The 22,596-nt window shown below is 50.2% G+C and overlaps 1 protein-coding gene across 8 annotated transcripts in view; it reads right to left on the bottom strand.

The window, feature by feature from the left end:
• The window catches only part of CUX1 (cut like homeobox 1), a 469,420-nt gene that overhangs the window by 40,710 nt on the left and 406,114 nt on the right, over window positions 1-22,596 (bottom strand). For 4 of the 8 annotated variants that reach the window (XM_023194482.1, XM_023194475.1, XM_023194477.2 and 1 more), the window contains 3 exons: window positions 12,797-13,099; window positions 6,442-6,630; window positions 1,896-2,160 (listed from right to left, as the gene is read on the bottom strand). The exons of the other annotated variants lie outside the window; for them this stretch is intronic. In XM_023194482.1, coding sequence (XP_023050250.1) covers window positions 1,896-2,160; window positions 6,442-6,630; window positions 12,797-13,099 — 757 coding nt within the window. The remainder of the gene's footprint in view (window positions 1-1,895; window positions 2,161-6,441; window positions 6,631-12,796; window positions 13,100-22,596) is intronic. 8 annotated transcript variants of the gene reach the window in all.

Below are 22,596 nucleotides of genomic sequence, written 5' to 3'. Positions count from 1 at the left end.
GGGCCCCTTCAGGAACTCCAGTGGACCTTATGGGGGAGGGAGGGCCCTGTGAGAGACACAACTTCCCCTCCAGCCTGACTGTGACCTTGTACTGCCCGTGACTGTGTCACATGCACAGCTGGGAGGGCCCCACTGCCATCAGCTACACCTACATATGGTCACCTTGGTTGAACCAGGCGCGCCTACCCCAATGTTATCGGGCCCTAGGGACAAGGGGAAGCAGCACCTGAGATGGTCATTGGCAAGGCACTAGCTTAGGGATCTCCATCAGGGCCCTGGAATTCTTGGTTTCTAGCAGTAGAGAGTATGGTTATAGCTATGATCAGCAACTCAGGATCCTTCAGTGGCTTTCCTCAATCTACTCCAAACCCTTCATCTCAGTGCACTTTGTTCTACCAAGAGAGCGCTGGGCCCTGACCTCCTTAGCCCCTCTGAGTTCTGTATTTTTCATCCGTAGAATGAAGAGAACTGGCCAGGTGCAGTGGCTCATGCCTATAATCCCAGCACTGTGGGAGGCTGAGGCAGGTGGATCACCTGAGGTCAGGAGTTGGAGACCAGCCTGGCCAACATGTTGAAATCCGTCTCTACTAAAAATACAAAAATTAGCTGGGCGTGGTGGTGCCCACCTGTAGTCTCAGCTACTCTGGAGGCTGAGGCAGGAGAATCGCTTGAACCTGGGAGAAAGAGGTTGCAGTGAGCCGAGATCATGCCATTGCACTCCAGCCTGGGCGACAGAGCAAGACTCCGTATCAAAAAAATAAATAAATAAAAATAAATAAATAAATAAAAGGAAGAGAATGTGGTGTCTAATATACTTTGTGAGGATTAAGTGACATCACTTGGTGAAACACTGAGCTCAGAATCTGAGATCTAGAAGACGCTCAATCTGTCTTCATTAACTCATGAACTTTCCCAAAAGCAAAGGCCTTAAATGACTTCACTGATTAATTACAGAACTAATCAAACTAATTTGGAAGATAACATAGCAGAAGACCCCGAGAAAGCACTGCAAAATCACTAAGAAATAAAAGCATAGGCCAGGTGCAGTGGCTCATGCCTATAATCGCGAGGCTTTGGGAGCCTGAGGTGGGAGGACTGCTTGAGGCCAGGAGTTCGAGGCTGCAGTGAGCTATGACTGCACCACTGCACTCTAGCCTGGGTGACAGAGCAAGCCCTTGCCTCTAAAAATAAATAAATATGAATATGAATATGAATATGAATATAAATATATATAAACCAAACCACAAAAATGTCACTCCTTTTGAACCATGAATGCCTACACGCTCCCTTATTAAATGATGTAATTGAGAGGTGATTTTCTTTCTGGGTCATGGCAGATACCACCTGTCTCTAACTATGTGACAGTGATGGGAAGGGACGGGGCCTTACATCTCTGGGTTAAAACCTCCAAAAAAAACCTAAGGAACTGCCGGGCATTGGTGGTTCATGCCTGTAATCCCAGCACTTTGTGGGGCCGAGGTGGGCAGATCACCTGAGGTCAGGATGTTTGAGACAAGCCTGACCAACATAGTGAAACCCTATCTCTACTAAAACTGCAAAAATTAACCGGGTGTGGTAGCGGGCGCCTGTAATCCCAGCTACTTGGGAGGCTAAGGCAGGAGAATCATTTAAACCCAGGAGACAGAGGTTGCAATGAGCCGAGATTGCGCCATTGCACTCCAGCCTGGGCAACAAGACTGAAACTCCGTCTAAAAAAAACAGAAAAAAAAAAAAAAAAACCCCCCCAAAACCCCCCAAACCTAAGAGACCAAGGAACGGCCCAATCACCAAGCTTCCCGCCCCCCGGAGCCTCACCCCTGTGCACCATGGCGGCCTCGGGACACATCAGCCCCTTCCCCTGGGCCGACCAGGCGCTCCTTGGGAGCCAGCCGTACCTGTAGTTGTGGAACCAGTTGATGACGGTGCTGGTTTTCAGGTTGAGCTGGGTGGCGAGGTCTTCGATGGTTTTTGGTGACGGGTATGGCTTTTGCTGATACGCTCGTTTCAGCGCCTCCTTCTCCTCCGGAGCCAGCACCACCCGGGGTTTCTTCAGCTGGTGCTGGGGCTGGGGGCTGGCGCCCTGGCTGTACTCGGTGCCGACGGAGGGCGGTTCGCAGGGCTGGCTGTCACTGACTGAGCTGTGCCGCCGCTTCATGTAGGCTGCGGAGGAAGAGACGGCAGACTGAGGTCAGGCCCAGCTGGGATAGCAGCCCAAATCCCCGGTCCCCGCTAGCGGGACGGCACAGCGCCGGCTTGCGGGACTTTGCACAGAGCATCTCAAAACACTAAGATGAGGCTGGGTGCGGTGGTTCATGCCTGTAATCCAAGCACTTTGGGGGGCTGAGGCGGGCAGATCACTTGAGGTCAGGAGTTCAAGACCAGCCTGGCCAACATGGTAAAACCGCCTCTCTACTAAAAGTACAAAAATTAGCTGGGCGGTGGTGGACACCTGTAATCTCAGCTAATAGGGAGGCTGAGGCAGAATTGCATGAACCCGGGAGGTGGAGGTTGCAGTGAGTCAAGATGGTGCCACTGCAGTCCAGCCTGAGTAACAGAGCAAGATTCCGTCTCAAACAAAACAAAACAAAGAAACAACACTAAGATGAGAGCCATTCTGTTACCAGCACAGCTCACCAAGGACCTGCTCTGACGGAATGTGAGGTCCTCACCTGTCCCTGCACAACTTAACAGTTTAGTAGGGGAGGCAGAGAAGTATCCAAAGATGTTCCCATCACAGTGGAAAGTGGGGTGGGGGTAAGTAAGTGCAAGGGACCATGGGGATATTGAGAAGAGTTCCTCAGTCAGGCCTGGGGAGGGGGCAGGGGAAGTTGCCCAGAAGAGATGATGTTTAAACTGAATCTTGGAGGACATCGCCTGGCGTGGTGGCCCACACCTATAATCTCTGCAGTTTGGGTAGCTGAGGTGGGAAGATTGCTTTAGCCTAGGAGTTTGAGATCACCCTGGAGAACATAGCAAGACCCTGTCTCCACAAAAAATTTAAAGATTAGCCAGGTGTGGTGGCGTGCACCTGTAGTCTCAGCTACTTGGGTGGCTGAGATGGGAGGATCGCTTGAGCCCAGAACGTCGAGGTTGCAGCAGTGAGCTATGATTGCATCACTGCCCTTCAGCCTGGGCAAGAGAGTGAGACCCTGTCTCTAAAAAAATAAAAATAAAATAAAATAAACAACTTAGGCAAGTGAATTTGTTAACTAACTTGCCATTTTGTCACGAGAACTCAGAAGTAACTGTGAAGGTAAATCTTCCCCACAGAAAACCCAAACAGCGGGGCCGGGCACGGTGGCTCACACCTGTAATCCCAGCACTTTGGGAGGCCGAGGTGGGCAGATCACCTGAGATCAGGTGATTGAGACCATCCTGGCTAACATGGCGAAACCCTGTATCTACTAAAAATACAAAAAATTAGTTGGGCGTAGTGGCAGGTGCCTGTAGTCCCAGCTACTTGGGAGGCTGAGGCAGGAGAATGGTGTGAACCTGGGAGGGAGGCAGAGCTTGCAGTGAGCCGAGATCATGCCACTGCACTCCAGCCTGGGCAACAGAGCAAGACTCCGTCTCAAAAAAACAAAAAACAAAACAAAACCCAAACAGCTGAGTCAAAGTGGCTGGATCCAGAGAAAGGAGTTGCATTGTCCAACAGTGGGGACTCCCTCCAGTTCCCTCCCAGGGCACAGATGACTGACCAGGGGCTGGCGGGGGGCTGGAGAAGGCCTCTCTAGGGAGCGGCTCTTGTGGCCAGCACCCCCAGGAGTGAAGAGAAGGCCACAGGACCACAAAGGCTTTGGAGACTGGGACACCTTTGGAAGGGTCTCGGCCCCGCAGAAACAATAACTCATTTATAACACAAGAGGGCGTCCCGAGCCTGTGCAGAGGGAAAGACGGGAGGCCTGGGAAGCCCTGGAGATGTATTTGGGGGGACTCAGGTCCTTTCCTACGGGCCCAGGGTGAGTGGTTGTCAGGGCCTCCTCCCTCCTAAGGGCTGAGGGCTGCCTCCTGGTGAGTGCTGGAAGCTTCACGCTGCTCGGGTGAGGGGATAATGGGAAACTCTGCATAGATATACTGGGTTCATGACAGCATTCTCTCTACTTTTGTTTATGTTGGAAATTTCCCATAATAAGACGTTGAAAGGGCCGGGAGCAGTGGCTCGTGCCTGTAATTCCAGCGCTTTGGGAGGCCGAGATGGGAGGATTGCTTGAGGCCAGGAGTTCAAGATCAGCCTGGGCAATACAGTAAGACTTTAAAAAACAAACAAACAAACAAAACGAAAAAGAAGTTGAAAACTTTTGTGGGGGCAATGTGGCACCAGGCCTTTGCAGCTTACAGCGCTGCCTGGGGCTGCCCAAGAGGCGTGGCCTACCTCAGACCTTTAGACTACACACCCAAGGGCAGGCCAGAGCCTGCTAGAGGGGCCCTGAATGGGGCAGAGGGCACCACCTGGGCAGGTCATCAGTGGGCAGCAGCAGTGTCCTTGGGTCCCATGGGGGCAGCTCGCAGCACAGAGGCAGCGGATGTATATTTAACAGCACCTGCTTTGAAATCTGATAGCCCTGAGTATGGATTTCCACTCCCTACTGATAGGAGCTATTGAAATCTGCTAGGCTGCATGAAGCCCTGAGCTTCATATTTCCTGGATAAGGACATCTATGCAGAGTCGTGTGGATGGAGAGCAGTCTTAGCGCAGTGCCTGGCAAACAGGGCAGTTCTCAGAAATAGAAGCCTCTGTTATTATGAAGGAACCCCCATAGGGTTTCTGGAGGAGGCACCAGAGACTCTCTCCTTCAGCAGCCCTTTCCCGGGTTGGGTGAGAATGGTGATGCTTGGCTGGAATTTCTGGGTGAATTAAGAATGGGCAGGCCTGGGTTCCGTACCTGTCCCTGGCTCAGATGCTCTGTGTGGTGGAGGGGTGGGCTGGGGCAGAGCCACTCAGGGGCCTGGGATGCCCATTCGCCCATTCTTTTTTTTTTTTTTTTGAGATGGGGTCTTGCTGTGCCGCCTGGGCTGGAATGCAGTAGTGTCATCTCTGCTCACTGCAATCTCCTCCTCCCGGGTTCAAGAGATTCTCCTGCCTCAGCCTCCCAAGTAGCTGGGGTTATGGGCATACGCCACCATGCCTGGCTGAGTTTTGTATTTTTCAGTAGAGACGGGGTTTCACAATGTTGCCCAGGCTGGTCTCGAACTCCGGACCTCAAGTGATCCACCTGCCTTGGACTCCCAAAGTGTTGAAATTACAGGCGTGCGCCACTGCGCCCGGCCCCTGGGATGTTCACTCTTAGTTAAGGTCCTCTGCATTAGCTGATCAGGGAGGCTGCTGCTTCTTATGGTCAGACCAGCAGCAGCTAGTTCCCAGTCTCTGCCTCTAAGGGATGCAGTTCAGCCACCCAGTGAGCTCCCAGCACCATGGGTGACCTGAGGACTGAGGGTGCTCGAGGGGTGGACTCACTGGCGAGGACCAGCACTTAGAAACTGCAAATCACGAGGCACAGCACACCTGGCTTTAGGCATTTTTCCTATGCTGTAGCCTACAGGCTGCAAGAAGAATGCGAATCCACATTCGAGATGATATGTGGGTGGACGTGGGGTTATTCCTCTTGGGAGGCCAAATCCCCAGAGGCTGGAAAATAACAGCAAGAGAGAGATCTGTTGTGGCAGGAGTTTGCTCTGTCACTTTCTAGGCCGAGTGACCTTGGTGGAGGCACCGAACCTCTCTGAACCTCTGTTTCCTGATCTACAAAATGCAATTTATTTGTTTTTTTCCGAGATAGGGTCATGGTCTGTTACCTAGGCTGGAGTGTGGTGGCTTGATCTCTGTTCACTGCCTGTAGAGTTCAAGCGATGTTTGTGCCTCAGCCTCCCAAGTAGCTGGGATTACAGAGGCACGCACCCCATGCTTGGCTATTTTTTTTTTTTTTTTTCAGTAGAGACGGGGTTTTGCCATGTTGGCCAGGCTGGTCTTGAACTCCTGACCTCAAGTGATCCACCCGCCTCAGCCTGCCAGTGCTGAGATTACAGGCGTGAGCTGCTGTGCCCGGCCTACAAAATGCATTTCTTAATTCTCTCTGATAACAAAGGAAAGCCTCTAGCCACCTGGTGCATACACAGTAAATGCTGTCATAGCCCGATCAGCCACCCACATGACACAAAAACCAAATGCAGCACCCCCAGCGCTGTTCTGCTCTCCTTGGTTAAAAGTGCTCCCAATGCTAAAAAAATCTTTAGATTCAGGCTGCTGGGGCGAAAAAGTTACAGATCTTCCTGGCCCTCTTAGGTACTCATTAGCTGATGACCATCCAAAAATATTTTTGCCCCGTCCTCCGGCCCCTTGGTCATGGGTCAATGTCCCTTATTAGCTGCGTGGGAAAGATTTGAAAGAAACAGCCTGTCTATGAATGAGGACACAGCCGGCCTGAGCAGGGCAGGGAGACTTACCTTTCTTCTCCATCCGTTTCATGTCCATCAGCTTCTCCACATTGTTGGGGTCGTTCAGCCACAGCTGCATCCGGACGAAGGGCTCTCGTCCTTTCAGACTGAGCTTATGCCAGGGTTTGGGGCGGGCAAGGAGGTCGGAGACAGAGCCTTGGGTGAGCCCTAAGATGGTCTCCCCAAATAAGCGCTGGCCTAGAGGGAAAACAGAAGCGAGACAGGTATTGTCACTGAAAGCCAGGGATCTGAAGGGACAAGTATGTGTCAAGGTTAAAATCAGACACAGGAGTTTAAAGGCCCAGGGTCGGGCTGGCGACGTCCTAGCTTACAGCAAACACATGGTAGAAATATATCTTCAACCAGACTTTTAATACTCGCCACTGGCGAGGGAGTTGGCATTGCTCTTGCATTCTCCATACACACAACCAATGACGTTTCTCTTTATTATTTTTTGAGATGGAGTCTCAAAAATAATGGAGTCACCCAGGCTGGAGTGCAGTGGCATACTCTCAGCTCACTGCAACCTCTGCCCCCCGGGTTCAAGCGGTTCTTCTGTCTCAGCCTCCCGAGTACGTGGGACTACAGGTGTGCGCCACCACGCCTGGCTAAGTTTTGTATTTTTAGTAGAGACGGGGTTTTGCATTGTTGACCAGGTTGGTCTTGAACTCCTGACCTCAGGTGATCCACCCCCCTCAGCCTCCCAAAGTGCTGGGATTATAGGCATGACTCACTGCATCTGGCCAATGATGTTTCTCTTAAGCCTTCAGCCTGGTGCGGTGGCCAGAAGGGCCCTTTGGGAGGCTGAGGCGGGAAGATCATTTCAGCGCAGGGGTTTGAAACCAGCCTGGGCAACACGGTGAGACTCAGTCTCTACAAAAACACACACACACAAAATTAGCTAGGCATGGTGGCATGTACCTATAGTTCCAGTTACTTGGGAGGCTGAGATGGGAGGACTGCTTGAGCCCAGGAGGTTGAGGCTGCAGTGAGCTATGACTGCACCACTGCACTTCAGCCTGGGAAACAGAGAGAGATCGTGTCTCAAAAAAAGAAAAAAAAAAAAGCCTTCAGGCTTTGTATGTGCTGAGGTCACGCTAACACCTGTGGTGTTTCTCAGAGGCAGTGAAATCTCTAAGCCAGAGTTCGGGAGGCCAAACACCAAACAGGAGACCTCTCTCGTACAACCTCAAATCAGAGGGCAGTCTGCGTCTCCTTCCACAATTAGCAAGGTTATCAGGTCTTGCTGAGAAAACGGGGCACGCAACCCGCAATCACAGCAGGACAGAGGAGAGAGAGAGCTGCCCAGCTCTGCTTTTCTGAGAGGCCGGCCAATTCCAATTCCAAAGTCTGCTTTTGCAGTCTAGGCTGCCTTTGCTAAATAAAGTAGCTGGAAGTGGATCAAAACCCCTTCTCCGATACCTTTTCTTCTCCCAGGCAGGGGTAGGCAGCCCGCTTCACAGGCTGATCAGAGGGCATTTCGCTATGGAGGGCACAGCCGCACTGAGTTGGCAATGCTTGTCAGGAGCTTAGAAAGAAAGGCTCACTTCTCTGAGGGCCATTCTGCTGCCGGTTTAGAGGGCCACCGCTTGTAAAGATACAAATTAGGATCAGTGATAACCTGGATGGCCTGACGGGAGTACTTGAATGAACAGGACTTATTAGGTAGAAGTGGAGACTGGGATCAGAGGGGCCAGTGTTTGACCCCATAAAACGTACAGAACAGAAGGCACCTCTCCCCATCAGGGGCAAGGAGACGACAGAGGGCTGGCTTGTTCTCTCTGTGGCTCACATCCTCTCTGTGAAACAGAAACACCACACGCTGGCTTCTAAGAAGGGGGCCTCCAAGTAAAAGTTTACTGCCTGGAAAACTCTGAAGCTGAGACATTAATTTCTTATCAGTCTTCCCCCCCCCCCCCCCCCCCACTAAAGAAACAGGGTCTTGCTATATTGCCCAGGCTGGACTCGAACTCCTGGGCTCAAGCAATTGTTCTACTTCAGCATCCTGAGTAGCTGGGATTACAGGTGCACACCTGTAACCAATGCCTGGCTTGGTCATTTTAAACCTAAAGATAAATGTACTGATTTTGTAAACCTGTGGTTTCTCTGTCTTTCAAACTCTTTAGCCTATAAATGTCTCAAGTCCTTATGATTTTTTTTTTTTTGTAGTTGTTATAAGAAAATTTTGGCCAGGCACGGTGGCTCATCCCTGTAATCCCAGCATTTTGAGAGGCCGAGGCGGGTGGATCACAAGGTCAGGAGATGGAGACCATCCTGGCTAACACGGCGAAACCCCATCTCTACTAAAAGTACAAAAAATTAGCCGGGCGTGGTGGTGGGTGCCTGTCGTCCCAGCTACTGGGGAGGCTGAGGCAGGAGAATGGTGTGAACCCGGGAGGCGGAGCTTTCAGTGAGCTGAGATCGTGCCACTGCACTCCAGCCTGGGCGACAGAGCAAGACTCCGTCTCAAAAAAAGAAAATTTTACTTAATGCTAATATGGTAAAAGAATCTATTTTCATTCCAAGGAGCTTGCTATGTTTGGGAAAGCCATATATATGAATAGCTAGTTGCTCCTTGCTTAGGCCTCCCAGTTGAACGGGGGAAAAAAAATCAGATGATTATTCCTGGAAAATTATCTGTATGACTCCTGGATGTTTCCTAGCCATGACTTTTAACCGTTTTTGGGCTACAGACCCATTTGACAGCCTGAAGAAAGCTACAAACCTTCACCCAGTAAAACCAGCATTAAGGAAAACTCCAGCAATGATGGTGGCATGGAAGATAAGGCCAAGTGTGAGATTTCAGTGTTTGCAATCTTGTAACTGCAATCTTGCAACTCACAAGTGTTTAAACTGAGACTTTTCCCTGTAATCTCAGCACTTTGGGAGACTGAGGTGGGCAGATCACTTGAGCCTAGGAGTTTGGGACCAGCCTGGGCAATATGGTAAAACCCCACCTCTATTAAAAAAAAAAAAAAAATTAGCTGGGCTTGGGGCGTGTGCCTGTAGTCCTAGCTACTCAGTAGGCTGAGGTGGGAGGATTGCTTGAGCCCAGGAGTTCAAGGCTGCTGTGAGCTATAATCGTGCCACTGCACTCCGACCTGGGCTACAGAGCTAGACCCTATCTGATTTTCAACATTTATACGAAAGGCCACTTCCTATAAGGAGGTGGGCGGGAGTGATGCAACTGGCCTGCTTCCTTGGATGTGTGACAAGCTATGAAGTGCGAGATGACTCAAGTCTAGGAATCGCTGCATGATTCAATAACTGATGAACATATGGGAATTAGCCATTTTTTCAAATCAACAGCTACATTTTTATTTTTATGAATTGACTTAATTATACAAGGTCTCATTGATATGATTTTTCTCTTATTCTATTTTGTCTGTTGCATTGTACAGGCAGGGGGATGGGAGGCTTCCACTGGACAAGCTGGCCTAACCACCAGGCTGTCAGATCACTGAGCAAACTTCAGTGGAACTCAGCTACTCTGTTCTTTTTTTTAAATTATTTTTTTTTTGAGATAGTGTCTTGCTTTGTTGCCCAGGCTGGAGTGCAGTGGTGCCATCATGGCTCACTGCTGCCTCAACCTCCTGGGCTCAAGTGATCCTCCCACCTCAGCCTCCCAAGCAGTTGGAATTACAGCAGGCACTACCATGCCCGGATGATAATTTTTTAAAAATTTATTTCTTGTAGAAATGGGGTCTCACTGTGTTGCCCAGGCTGGTCTCGAACCCCTGGCCTCAGGTGATCCACCGCCTCAGCGTGATCCACCGCCTCAGCCTTCCAAAGTGCTAGGGTTACAGGCCACCTGTCATTCTCAAGTGAGCCCCCGTGCTCGGCCTCCCTTCTCTTCTCACCTCATGGAAGAAACAAAGGACACACAAGGCCTTTCCATGAACAGCAGACAAACTGCAACCACTCGGTAGGGTTGTGCTTGTATGCATTGCAGAGAACACCGCCCCTTTAACTGACTTTCACCCTTGGGAAACAAGAAGGATAGAAGGGTGCGTTTCTAATCTCTGCGTGCCTACACCGCCCTGTCTGGTTAACAGCACACTGGAGGAGCATGGTGGTTTAAAATGACAAAATAGGCTTGGCTGGCATGGTGGCTCGTGCCTGTAATCCCAGCACTTTCAGAGGCCAAGGCAGGTGGATCACCTGAGGCCAGTTCGAGACCAGCTTGGCAGCATGGCAAAACTCTATCTCTACTGAAAATACAAAAATGAGCCGGGTGTGGTGGTGGACACCTGTAATCCCAGCTACTTGGGAGGCTGAGGCAGGAGAATCACCTGAACCCAGGAGGCAGAGATTGTAGTGAGCCGCCATTGTGCCACTGCACTCCAGCCTGAGTGAGACAGTGATACTCTCTTTAAAAAAAAAAAAAAAAAAAAAAAAAGGCCAGACACGGTGGTTTACACCTGTAATCCCACCATTTTGGGAGGCCGGGGCAGGTGGATCACTTGAGGTCAGGAGTTCGAGATCATCCTGGCCAACATGGTGAAACCCTGTCTCTACTAAAAACACAAAAATTAGCTGGGCGTGGTGGCGGATGCCTGTAATCCCAGCTACTAGGGAGGCTGAGGCAGGAGAATCACGTGAACCCAGGGTTCATTGAGCTGAGAGGTTGTAGTGAGCTGAGGTCGTGCCACTGCACTCCACCCTGGGTGACAGAGTGAGGCTCTGTCTCAAAAAAAAAAATAATAAAAATGATGAAACACCATAACATTCTTACAGCCATAGCAGCTGATGAACAGTGGCCGAGCACCTGAGGGGCTGGAGCATGTGCCAGGCTGAGGCTGGGTCTGAGGCATGGTGGGACGCCAGGGTGACGGAGTGAGTTCCCCATGGGCTGCCAGCCCCAGCTATGGGCTGTGAAATGGAGATGGCTTCGCAAGGCAGCAGGAACAGCAATGATAAAATAACAATGACTATTATTACCAGTCAGGCCTGGTGCTAGAAATTACTGCTACTCACAGCCCCCAGGCAGGCGTGGTTATTCCAGTTTTGTGGAGGGGCATCTGAGAAGGCAGGCAGCCTGGCCAGCATCACAGACTCAGTGAGCAGAGTGAGAACCGGGGTCCGTCAGACCTTCCATTAAGCCATCCTGGCGCTGCCAGGTGGACGCTGCTCAGCTCTGGAGCCCCCCGAGGATGCCAGGCTCTATTGGGTATCTATCTCTTTCTTTTTTTGGGACAGAGTCTCACTGTGTTGTCCAGGCTGAAGTACGCTGGCATGATCATAGCTCACTGTAGCCTAAAACTACAGGGTTTCAAGCAATTCTCCTGCCTCAGCCTCCCGAGCAGCTGAACTACAGGCGTGCACCACCACACCCAGCTAGTTTTCGTATTTTTTGTAGAGCTAGGGTTTCGTCATGCTGCGCAGGTTGGTCTCGAACTCCTGGCTCAACTCAAACAATCCTCCTGCTGTGGTCTCCCAACGTGAGGCAATGCCCAGGCATGAGCCACAGTGCCTGGCCTAATTTTTAAACCTGTTATAGAGAAGGGGTCTTGCTATGTTGCCTACGCTGGTCTCGAACTCTTGAGCTCAAGTGATCCTACCATCTTAGGCTCCTGAGTAGCTGGGACTACAGGTGCACATCAACACATCCAGCTAATTTTAAAAGTTTTTGGAGAGATAGGGTCTTGCTATGTGGCCCAGGCTGGTCTCAGACTGTGGCCTCAAGCAATCTGGACTTACTCAGACTGTCTCTATTGAGATACATCCAAGCCAGGTACGATGGCTCATGCCTGTGATCCCAAGAATTTTGGAGGCTGAGATGGGCAGATTACTTGAGGCCAGGAGTTCGAGACCAGCGTGGCCAACATGGTGAAACCCCATCTCTACTGAAAATACAAAAATTAGCTGGGAATGGTGGTGGGCACCTGCAATCTTAGCTACTTAGGAGGCTGGGGCACGAGAATCACTTGAACCGGGGAGGCAGAGGTTGCAGTGAGCTGAGATTGCGCCACTGTACTCCAGCCTGGGTGACAGAGCAAGATTCTGTCTCAAAAAAAAAAAATAAAATAAAATAAAAATAAAAAATAAAATAAAGAAAGAAAAAGACAAGACAAGACGGAAAAAAAAAGAGACAGTCTGCATGGATCCTCCCGAGTCCACTCTGACCCCATGCTCGTCTTCTAACTGGTCCCCGTCGGGGAGCAGGGTCGGGAGGAGGTAGGGACTGACCTGCAGAACGCACGCTCCTTACTGTTCACAACTATAGGACGTTTCATGTTCTCATCAGAGGGCGCCTACACAAGTTGAGACTCTATGGTTGGCTTGGCCTAGTGCCCGCCCTTCATCTGCTCCACCTGCAAACTCCCTGCCACCTCCTGACTCAGCAGCCAAGAGGAGAACCTACCGAGGTTGTTGTCCGTCAGCACCTCCTTCACCCGCTTGGTAATGCCGTAGGTGTCCAGCTCCGGGGACATGGCTACTAATTCTTGGATGCTGAGGGCCGAGTGTCCGGAGAGAGGCAGCGGGGTTGCGGGCTGGGAGTCGGATGCTGGCGGGTCACTGGGTTCTGGTGGTTTGCCGTCCTTGCTTGCCTCGATGGGGGGACAGGGCTGCTGGACCAGCTCGGTCAGGCTCTTCACCGACTCGCTGGAACTCATTGGGGACTCAGGAGCAGGGCTGCAGCTGGCGGAGGTCTTTGGAGTGCTTTCTGTAATTAAAGCACACGAGAAACCGTGCCTGAAAATAGCTGTCTTTCACCACGACCATCTATCTATGTTCTGCATCTAGGAAATACTAATTAAACGCTCTGAGAAGCAGCAGACGGTAGGGTTTTCTGTGGGTCTCAGTGAACTGTTTCCTATATTTTTGACTGAGAGTAACCACTAATCTTCCATATTAAAAAACAAAAATACCATCACTGGAAGAAAAACTAGGGGTTTAAAAGAAAGGCTTTGGAAGGCTTAACATGAGGGCATTCTGCTAAAAAACTCCTATTAATCGTGTTATCGCTGTCATGATTTCTTCTAATGAAACCCCATAATTTGGTAATTCAGAAGCACTTTGGCTAGATTATAACTTGTGTAGTTATGTTGTCCATATTTTCCAGAACCAAAAGCATAGGCAGATTGTTTTAAATAAGGGCTGCCCATAATACGTTGTCACCACAGTTATGAAGACCCTTAAGATGAAATGTGGCCGGGCGGGTGGATTATCTAAGGTCAGGAGTTGGAGACCAGCCTGGCCAACACAGTGAAATCCCGTCTCTACTAAAAATACAAAAATTGGCCAGGCATAGTGGCTCATGCCTGTAATCCCAGCTACTCAGGAAGCTGAGGCAGGAGAATCACTTGCACCCGGGAGGTGGAGGCTGCAGTGAGCCAAGATTGTGCCACTGCACTCTCCAGCCTGGGTGACAGAGCGAGAGTGAGACTCCATCTCAAAAAAGAAAAAAAAAAAAAAAAAAAAAAAAGAGGAAACGTAAGGCCATAGCCTCTGGTCCCCCAGCACTGGGTCTCAGGACCTAGGGTGTTTATTTTTAGTTTTAGTTTTTTAGAGATGGAGTCTTGCTCTGTGGCCCAGGCTGGAGTGCAGTGGTGCAATCAGGCTCACTGCAGCCTCGACCTCCTGGGCTCAGGAGATCCTCCCACCTTGGCCTCCTGAGGAGCTGGGACCACAGGTGTATGCCACCATGCCCCGCTGGTTTTTTACTGTGAAGAGCAGAGAACTCCACAGCACCCAACTCTAGGGGAAGATGGAGAGAGGCAAGGAGAGGGGGAGCATCCTCTCTGTTTCCCCAGCTCTTCCATTTTAGAATTCTACCTCCAGTCCCGGGACTTGCTGGTTCTGCCTGCTTCTGAAAACCAGGCTCTTTGCTGGTATAAGCCATGCTGTAACCAACAGCAGAAGTGACTGGGCTGGTGTGGACGAGCCAGTGTCTATACTCTCCTCTGCCCTGCTGGGGTCGCTGTGGGTGCCCAGTGGGAAACGCCAGTTGGGCTCTGTTGGTGGGTGATCCCTCTGGCCTCTGATAACATCCCATAAAACCTGATAAAAGAGGCTGGATTCCAGTTCCGGGATGTCTGAGATAAAGACTTTGGCCATTTCCTAATTTCTGCAGATAGAAACTGTCCAGGAGGAAGATGTGGCTTCGTGCTGAGGTTCTGCCTGCAAGGCAGAATCTGCCTGTGGCCCAGCTCAGTGTCTTGGCACCATCTCTCCCTCCATGCCCACTGAGGGTGACACAGTAAGACCCCACAGTGCCAGATAAGAGGGCCCAGGCCATGCTGTCTGCTCCCAGGGTCTTACAAAAAATTTTTTGTGGAGATGGGGTCTTGCTAGGTTGCCATGGCTGATTCAAAATTCTGTGCTCAAGCAATCCTCCTACCTCAGCCTCGCAAGTAGCTGGAACTGCAGACATGTACCACTACACCTGTCTAATTTTTAAATTTTTTCTTTTGCAGAGATGAGGTATTGCTATGTTGCCCGGGCTGAACTCCTGGCCTCAAGTGATCCTCCCTTCGTGGCCTCCCAAAGTGCTGGGTTTACAGGCATGAGCCACTACGCCTGGCCAAGGGTCTTACTCTTGCTGCTTCTCCCTCGAGCCCTAGCAGGTCACTCAGTCAACATCAGCACCATAGTAGATAACCCAAAATACTTTTACCTGGCTGAAGGGAAAATGTAGCATAGAGCAGCAACTTAACTTCAATTTACCATTTATCTCAAGAGTCCTTTACTGGACATACTGTATCCAGGATCCACTAAACCTGCCATAAATACATTCCAAATACAAGGAATATTTTGTATTCATACCTAGAAAGAGCAAAGCCCCAAATAAAACAATCGCAACTTAAACCATCAACCCCGTTTATTGTCCTGAATTGGCACAAACTTCCGCCATCGCATAAGGCTGTGTCCTTGACCTGGGAAATCAGGTTACAAAGAGAAAAACACACGCCAAACCGGTTTTTGAAAGATGTGGAAGAGACAAGCGTAAGAGGCAGAAATGGTCCGTATAAATCTTTAGGGCAATGTGAATCTTACAAATCAGATTTCTTCTCTCCGCTCACCCCCCGGGTCACCAGAGAACGGGATATAAACCCCCGCAAATGTTATTTTTGTGTCTGAAGCCGGGAGAGGAATCGTACTGTAAGGATGGCGTGATTCACCCATGCGAGGGGCCGGCCTGGCAGATCATCCATCTTGCTCACCGGATACTGTCAAGGATGGCATGAATTCCCCAAATGATAAACAGATTTCTTCTCAGGTTTTGTGTCCTTTAACCCACAACAAGGTCAACATCATGGCTGCCTGGCTAATAAACCGAGTGTGGTGCCGGCTGCCGGAGCACCTCGCCGTTTTGTTCTGGGTGCTGGTGGAGGCAGAGCTCACCGTGAAACTCAGAGGCTGTGTAGTTCTTTCTTCCAGGCGCGCCTTGCAAGCCGGTGGCGTGGATTTCTGCCATCATGAACCCCCGCGAGGACTAAACAGGGGGTGCTCACTACTGTTACAGGTGTCCCTCTGTGCTCCAGGCTGTGACTACGGACAAAGGCAGGCTTCCTGAGATCAAATCCCTGTCTGAGTCCTGAGAGATCCAGTGTGTGAAAGTGACATGTGGCGGCTGGTTGCTGGAGGTGGCTTGTATTTGTCTCTCCACTCTCAGTCTGAGTCTAAAATGCAGAAGATCTTTGGGAGGGTGAGGCGGGCAGATCACTTGGAAGCCAGGAGTTTTGAGACCAGCCTGGCCAACATGATGAAACCCCCTCTCTACTAAAAATATAAAAACTAGCCAGGCGTGGTGGCGCGTGCCTGTAATCCCAGCTACCGGGGAGGCAGAGGCAGGAGAATCGCTTGAATGGGGAGGCGGAGGTTGTAATGAGCTGAGATCGTGCCATGACATTCCAGCCTCGGGGATAAAGCGAGACTCTGTCTCTAAATAAATAAATAAATAAAATGTAGAAGACAGCTGCAAGCTGCACACTCTTCCTGGGAGATAGTTTACTCACCAACAGACATCTGCATGCACAGATGTGGCTGTGGTCTCAGGTCAAGGAAACAGGATTGAGCCCACGTTCGTGGTGCAAGCATGGAGAGATGCCACAGCAAACAGATGCGCTGGAGACACCATGAATCCATGCGCTCAGAACATCATGTTGGGAAGAAAGTCAGTCTTTTCTTTTTCTTTTTTGAGACAGAGTCTCGCTCTCTTGCCCAGGCTGGAGTGCAGTGGCACGATTTCACTGCAACTTCCTCCTCCCGGGTTTAAACAACTCTCCTGCCTCAGCCTCCCAAGTAGCTGGGATTACAGGTGTGCGCCACCACGCCCAGCTAATTTTTGTATTTTTAGTAGAGACAGGGTTTCATCATGTTGGCCAGGCTGGTCTTGAACTCCTGACCTTAGATGATCCTCCTACCTCGGCCTCCCAAAGTGCTGGGATTACAGGTGTGAGCCATCGTGCCCGGCCCTTTTTTTCTTTTTTTAATTATTATTTTTAATTGCATGGAACGGAGCCAAAAAGCCTTGCTGTTTCAGAGTATCGTTTTAATCACAGAGCTCCACTTGCTAATGTTTGGAAAGGAGAAGTAATATTTCTTTATACTGACTGTATTTTTGTTCTGTTAGGACAGACAGTGAATCCCACAGGAAGCCAACTCTCCCCACTGCACAGAGGGTCCCCTCACCCTGGCCACCCTGACAGGGTGAGCCACTGCACCCGGTCAAATGTATTTCTATAAAGACCTACAGTCAACATAAATCTTATGACCGAGTGCTATTTCTCCCACAATGCCTGGCATATGACAGGGATGCTGGTGACAGATTCAAAAGGCCACATCCTATATGATGCATTTATCTTTTTTAAAACATTAAACTTTTCTTAAACTTTAAAAAATAGAGACAGGTTGGTCCTAGAACTCCTGGCCTCAAGTGATTGGATCTTCTTACCCTGGCCTCCCCAAGTGCTGGGATTACAGGCGTGAGCCACCGTGCCCAGCCACTTCCTACATTTTACACAGGTAAGATATGGTGCCCTGGCCAGGCGCAGTGGCTCATGCCTGTAATCCCAGCACTTTGGGAGGCTGAGGCGGGCGGATCACTTGAAGTCAGGAGTTTAAGACCAGCCTGGCCAACATGGTGAAACCCCACCTCTACTAAAAATACAAAAATTAGCCAGGTGCGGTAGCACACACCTGTAATCCCAGTTACTTGGGAAGCTGAGACAGGGGAATTGCTTGAACCCGGGAGGTGGAGGTTGCAGTGAGCTGAGATCATGTCATTGCACTCCAGCCTGGCCAACAGAGACTCTGTCTCAAAAAAAAAAAAAAAAAAAAAGATATGGTGCCCCGAGACACACAGCCAGGAGCTAGGCGGATGGCCCATATTCTAAACAGCCCCTGTACAGCTGGTGGTGCCTGCCCCCTGCACCCGAGTGTGCCTTAGTGACAGAGTGACTGTGCCTGCCTTCCCACGCAGTTTTTCTACAACCCACACATCGACATGTGTGAATCTCGAAGACTTAACGATGAGTCACAAAAAGCTGATCCACTCACAGGATTGTGGAAGGGAACCAAAACACATTTCATACCAGGCGTGAATGGAGCAGCCAGCTGAGGGCGTTTGCATGTGGCTTCATTCAATTTTCCCAACGGCCCTGGGGTGGAAATTTACACCCTACATCCCAGGTGAGAAAGCAGAGGCTCAGACGGGCAACGTGACTTGGTTAAAGTCACACAGATGGTGCAAGGATCGGAACCAGATCAGGAGTGGAAAACCTCGATGTTCCTACCCATCCTGCTATCTGCCAATACCATGTGATTCTGAATCGCAGCCTACCGTCGTTCCTGCGTCATTTCACTCTCATTTTATTTATTTATTTTTTGAGATAGGGTCTTGCTGTGTTGCCCCAGCTGGAATGCAGTGGTGTGATCATGGTTCACTGTAGCCTCGACCTCCTGGGCTTCAGAGACCCTCCTGCCTTAGCCTCCTTGTCAATGTATGACCGAAAGTAGCTGAGACAGGTGTGTGCCCCCACGCCCGGCTAATTTTTGTGTTTTTTGTAGAGAGATGGGGTCTTGCTATGTTGCCCAGACTGCTCTCGAACTCCTGGGCTCCAGTGAACCCCCCACCTCTGCCTCCCAAAGTGCTGGGATTACAGGCACGAGCCACCGCACCCAGCCTACTCACACATTTTTAAAGCACCTACTCTGTGTCTTGGGGATAAGGGAGAAATCAGACAAAAACCTTGCTTCCAAGGGCTCTGCAGCCTGCAGGACCAGGACAGTTGAAAATGGGTAATTTGCATATTTTAAAAGCCCTACTGCATAGTCCCATCCATCCAGTTTTGACAGCAATAGTAAGGTGTTACATTTAAAAAGTGATCTATGTGAATTAATTTTTTTTTTTTTTTTTTTTTTTAACAAGGCACTGAATCTGGCATAAGAGGAGTTTGGTTAGGAAGCTACAGAAAGCAGAGATAGTGACTCAAGGCCCTCTGAGATACACAAGGCATTCAGGAACTATAAAAGGATTATGAAAAATATTATATTCCAAAAACAGCAGGCAAACAACATCTGCCTTAAGTTTTCAATGGGAGCCAATTGAAAACGCGCACCCGTCGTAATTCTCGGAGATACATCTCTCTGCAGTTCCTCCGATCCACTCTTGAAATTTCCATACCCGGCCCTCTATCCGCAGTAATAATAACCCAAATTCCATTTAGTGTTCATTTGAGCAGTCAGGATAAAGTCGTTTCTTATTATCTCCCCACTGTGTAAAAAACAGCTTGAAGGTGGGAAGTCAGCAAGCATTTTCACCAAAAAGTAATTATTGTAAGTGACATTTTTACTGCTGGCATGCCATAAGGCGAACTGTGCATTCGGAAGGACAAGTTGCTGAAACAAAATGACAGGGTACTCCGTGACATTCTGACAAGAACCCAAACATTATTTAACTGGCGGCTGGTCTGATGCGCCACTTTTCATTCTGTCCATGGTTTCGGCTTTGAGCCCATGCCAAGCCAGGAAATTCCAATGACTATACAGACAGACACGTACGGAAGGGCGGGAGAAAGGAGGGAGGAGGTTAGGGGAGAGGGGAGGGTGGCCGTGGCCTGGCACATGTAAGTGTGAATGAGTAGGGGAGCTGGGCACGGTGGTCCACACCTGTAATCCAACATTTGGGAGGCTGAGGTGGGCAGATCGCTTGAGGTCAGGAATTCGAGACCAGCCCGGCTAACAGGGCAAAACCCTGTCTCTACTAAAAATACAAAAATTAGCCAGGTGTGGTGGTGTACGTCTGTAGTCCCAGCTACTCCGTCTCAAAAAAATAAATAAAATAAAAAATAGAAAAACACAAACAAAAAATATAAAGGGAGCCCGGGAGGAGAGGAAAGGAGAGTCCGAGGGAGGGATGGGCCTGGAGGTGGCAGGAGTGGCGCAAGATACAAGGATGCATGGCGGGCTCTGAGGTGCCCGGTGTGGGCATGCTGGGGCTGGCAGGAGCCCTGGAGGCTCGGAAAGACTCTGCCCAGCCTGCAGGCCTTTCCAGCCACTGGTGCTGACAGCTTCAGAAGCCACAACAGGGTGACCACCAGCCTGGATGCTTCCCAGCTGGGTTCAGAGGGACAGATGGTGATGTGGGCACCAGATCTGCTCCGGAACTGACCCTGTACTCTGAAGAGACCACACCCCCTGGGAGTTTATGCCTGGACTGAGTTTCTCAGCATCAAAGGAGAACGACAACGCTCATTTGGCCTCCTATTTGTTTGTTTGTTCTTTGTCTCTGTTGTCTCTGTCGCCCAGGCTGGAGTGCAGTGGTGCGATCTCGGCTCACTGCAACCTCCGCCTCCCGGGTTGAAGCGATTCTCCCGCCTCAGCCTCCCGAGTAGCTGGGATTACAGGCGTGTGCCACCACGCCCAGATAATATTTATATTTTTAGTAGAGATGGGGTTTCGCCACGTTGGCCAGGCTGGCCTCGAACTCCCGACCTCAAATGATCTGCCTGCCATAGCCTCCCAAAGTGCTGGGATTACAGGTGTGAGTCACCGCGTCTGGCCCTGGCCTCCTGTATTTTGGTCATACAGGGTCATATCACAAATATGAGACATTCTTGCATGACCAGCTCCAAAATTTCTGAAAACCAAGGCTTTCCTCGGCTGTGGCAGTGATGCTGGGCTCCTCGGTTCCCAAGCCTTGCTTCTGAATCCAGCAGCAGAAGCTCACAGCCCTGCTGGATCTCCACCGGAACAGTCCTCTGTCTCCATTAGACACAGCCCATATAAAAACCCAGAGTATTCTTCTTTTGAGTAAGACTGGCATCTTGAGTGATTAACAAGAGCTTGAAACACAATATGCAGCAACTTTAGCAGACGTCACAAAGATACTCATGAGCTTTCCACAACTCCTTCCTAGGCCACTGGACATTTCCCTACCACGAAAGAAACAAAAGTAGCCCAACAACATGCTGACGAATATCAGAGACATACCCAGCGTGGCCAAACTACAAAATGGCTTTCTTTCCAAGAAGGTGAGCAGCTATGCCTGACGCCAGTGGCGGGACACGAAGGTCCAATTCCCCAGGGTCCCGGGTTGGCCTTCTGCCCCCTGGGAAGGTCTGTGCCCATACAAGTGGCAGCATCAAGCTTTGGGCACATCCCTTGCCAGCCCCAAATCTATCAAATCACTGTTTTTCAATAGCAGAAAGAACCTGAGAAAGAGTCTGTAAGCGGTGGGGCCGGGGCGGGCGGGGAGGGGGGTTGAAAAGGGTTGGAGTGGGTGGGAAGACCCCTCAGAGGAACCAGAGGGCATGGGTGGTAGCTCTGCTCCACTCCAGGAAAGATCAGTGCCCCCCTCCACCCAACCAATGGGTGCCAGTTTCTTCTGTAAAATGGAACAGCAATGATCTCTCTCTCTCTCTTACACACACACACACACACACACCCTCTGCAGGGACTAAAGAAAGAATAGGATAAGATGAACTCAAAGTTGCTGGTACCTAGTAGGTGCTGGAGTGTGTCTGTGTGCCAACTATATAGACATAGTGCATGTGTGTGTATTTTTTTTTTTTTTTTTTTTGAGGCAGCATCTTGCTCTGTTGTCCAGGCTGGAGTGTAATGGTGCAATCTTGGCTCACTGCAGCCGCTGCCTCCCGGGTTCAAGTGATCTTCCTGCCCCTGCCTCCTGAGTAGCTGTAACAATAGCTGTGCGCCACCATGCCTGGTTATTTTTAATTTTTTGTGGAGGTGGGGGTCTCACTATGTTGCCCAAGCTGCTCTTGAACTCCTAGACTCTAGTGATCTTCCTGCCTCAGCCTCCCAAAGTGCTAGGATTACAGGCATGAGCCACCATGTCTGGCCAACAATATATATTTTTAGGTTTGCCCAAGAAACTCTTATAATGACATGGGAGCCAAAATGCTTTCTCCCTTTTTTTTTTTTTTTAGATATGGTCTCACCCTGTTGCCTGGGCTGGAGTGCAATCGCGTAATCACTGCTCACTGCAGCATCGACCTTCTGGGCTCAAGCAATCCCTCTGCCACAGCCTCCTGAGCAGCTGGGACTACAAGCACATCCCACCATTCCAGCTAATTTACTGTAATTATTATTTGTTGAGATAGGGTCTCACTATGTTGCCCAGGCTGGTCTTGAACTCCTGGGCTCAAGTGATCCTTCTGCCTTGGCCTCCCAAAGTGCTGAGATTACAGGCATGAGCCACCATATCTGGCCCCAAAGAAAACCTGTTTCAATTAGAGCAAGGTTGTTTAACTTGTGCAATTTGTATTTTACCACCCCAAAATTGTGTGTGTACCCTCAACTTCCAAGTTGCTGGAAGATGAGACCTGTGCCTTCCACAATAGGGAAACCCTCCATGTGCCAGGTGGTGGGGGTACAGCCGTAAGCAAGGCAGACCCTGCGCCCCCATATCTTGTAACCAAAGCGGGAGGCCGATGTCACTAAGCAGGTCACTCAGAGCCTGGGAAGGGGGTGTTTCTGGGGAGAGCAGTGCCAGGGCAGGGTCTGGAGGTACAGCTGTGTAGGCAGCATGGTCCTGGCCACAGCACAGGGTGTGACAGGCCCCTGCTGCCAAGCGAGCGAGAAGTTGTTCTGAGAAGTTAACCATGAGCTCCTCTAACTAGAGGAGACACCATCGCGTCCATCCAGAGCCTCTCTCCCTCTAGACGCCATCGTGTCCATCCAGAGCTTCTCTCCCTC

Source organism: Piliocolobus tephrosceles, chromosome 8, assembly GCF_002776525.5.
Source record: "Piliocolobus tephrosceles isolate RC106 chromosome 8, ASM277652v3, whole genome shotgun sequence".
Classification (NCBI taxonomy): Eukaryota; Metazoa; Chordata; class Mammalia; order Primates; family Cercopithecidae; genus Piliocolobus; species Piliocolobus tephrosceles.
Note: the sequence above shows the minus strand (reverse complement) of the source record. Positions and strands in the feature narration are given on the sequence as shown.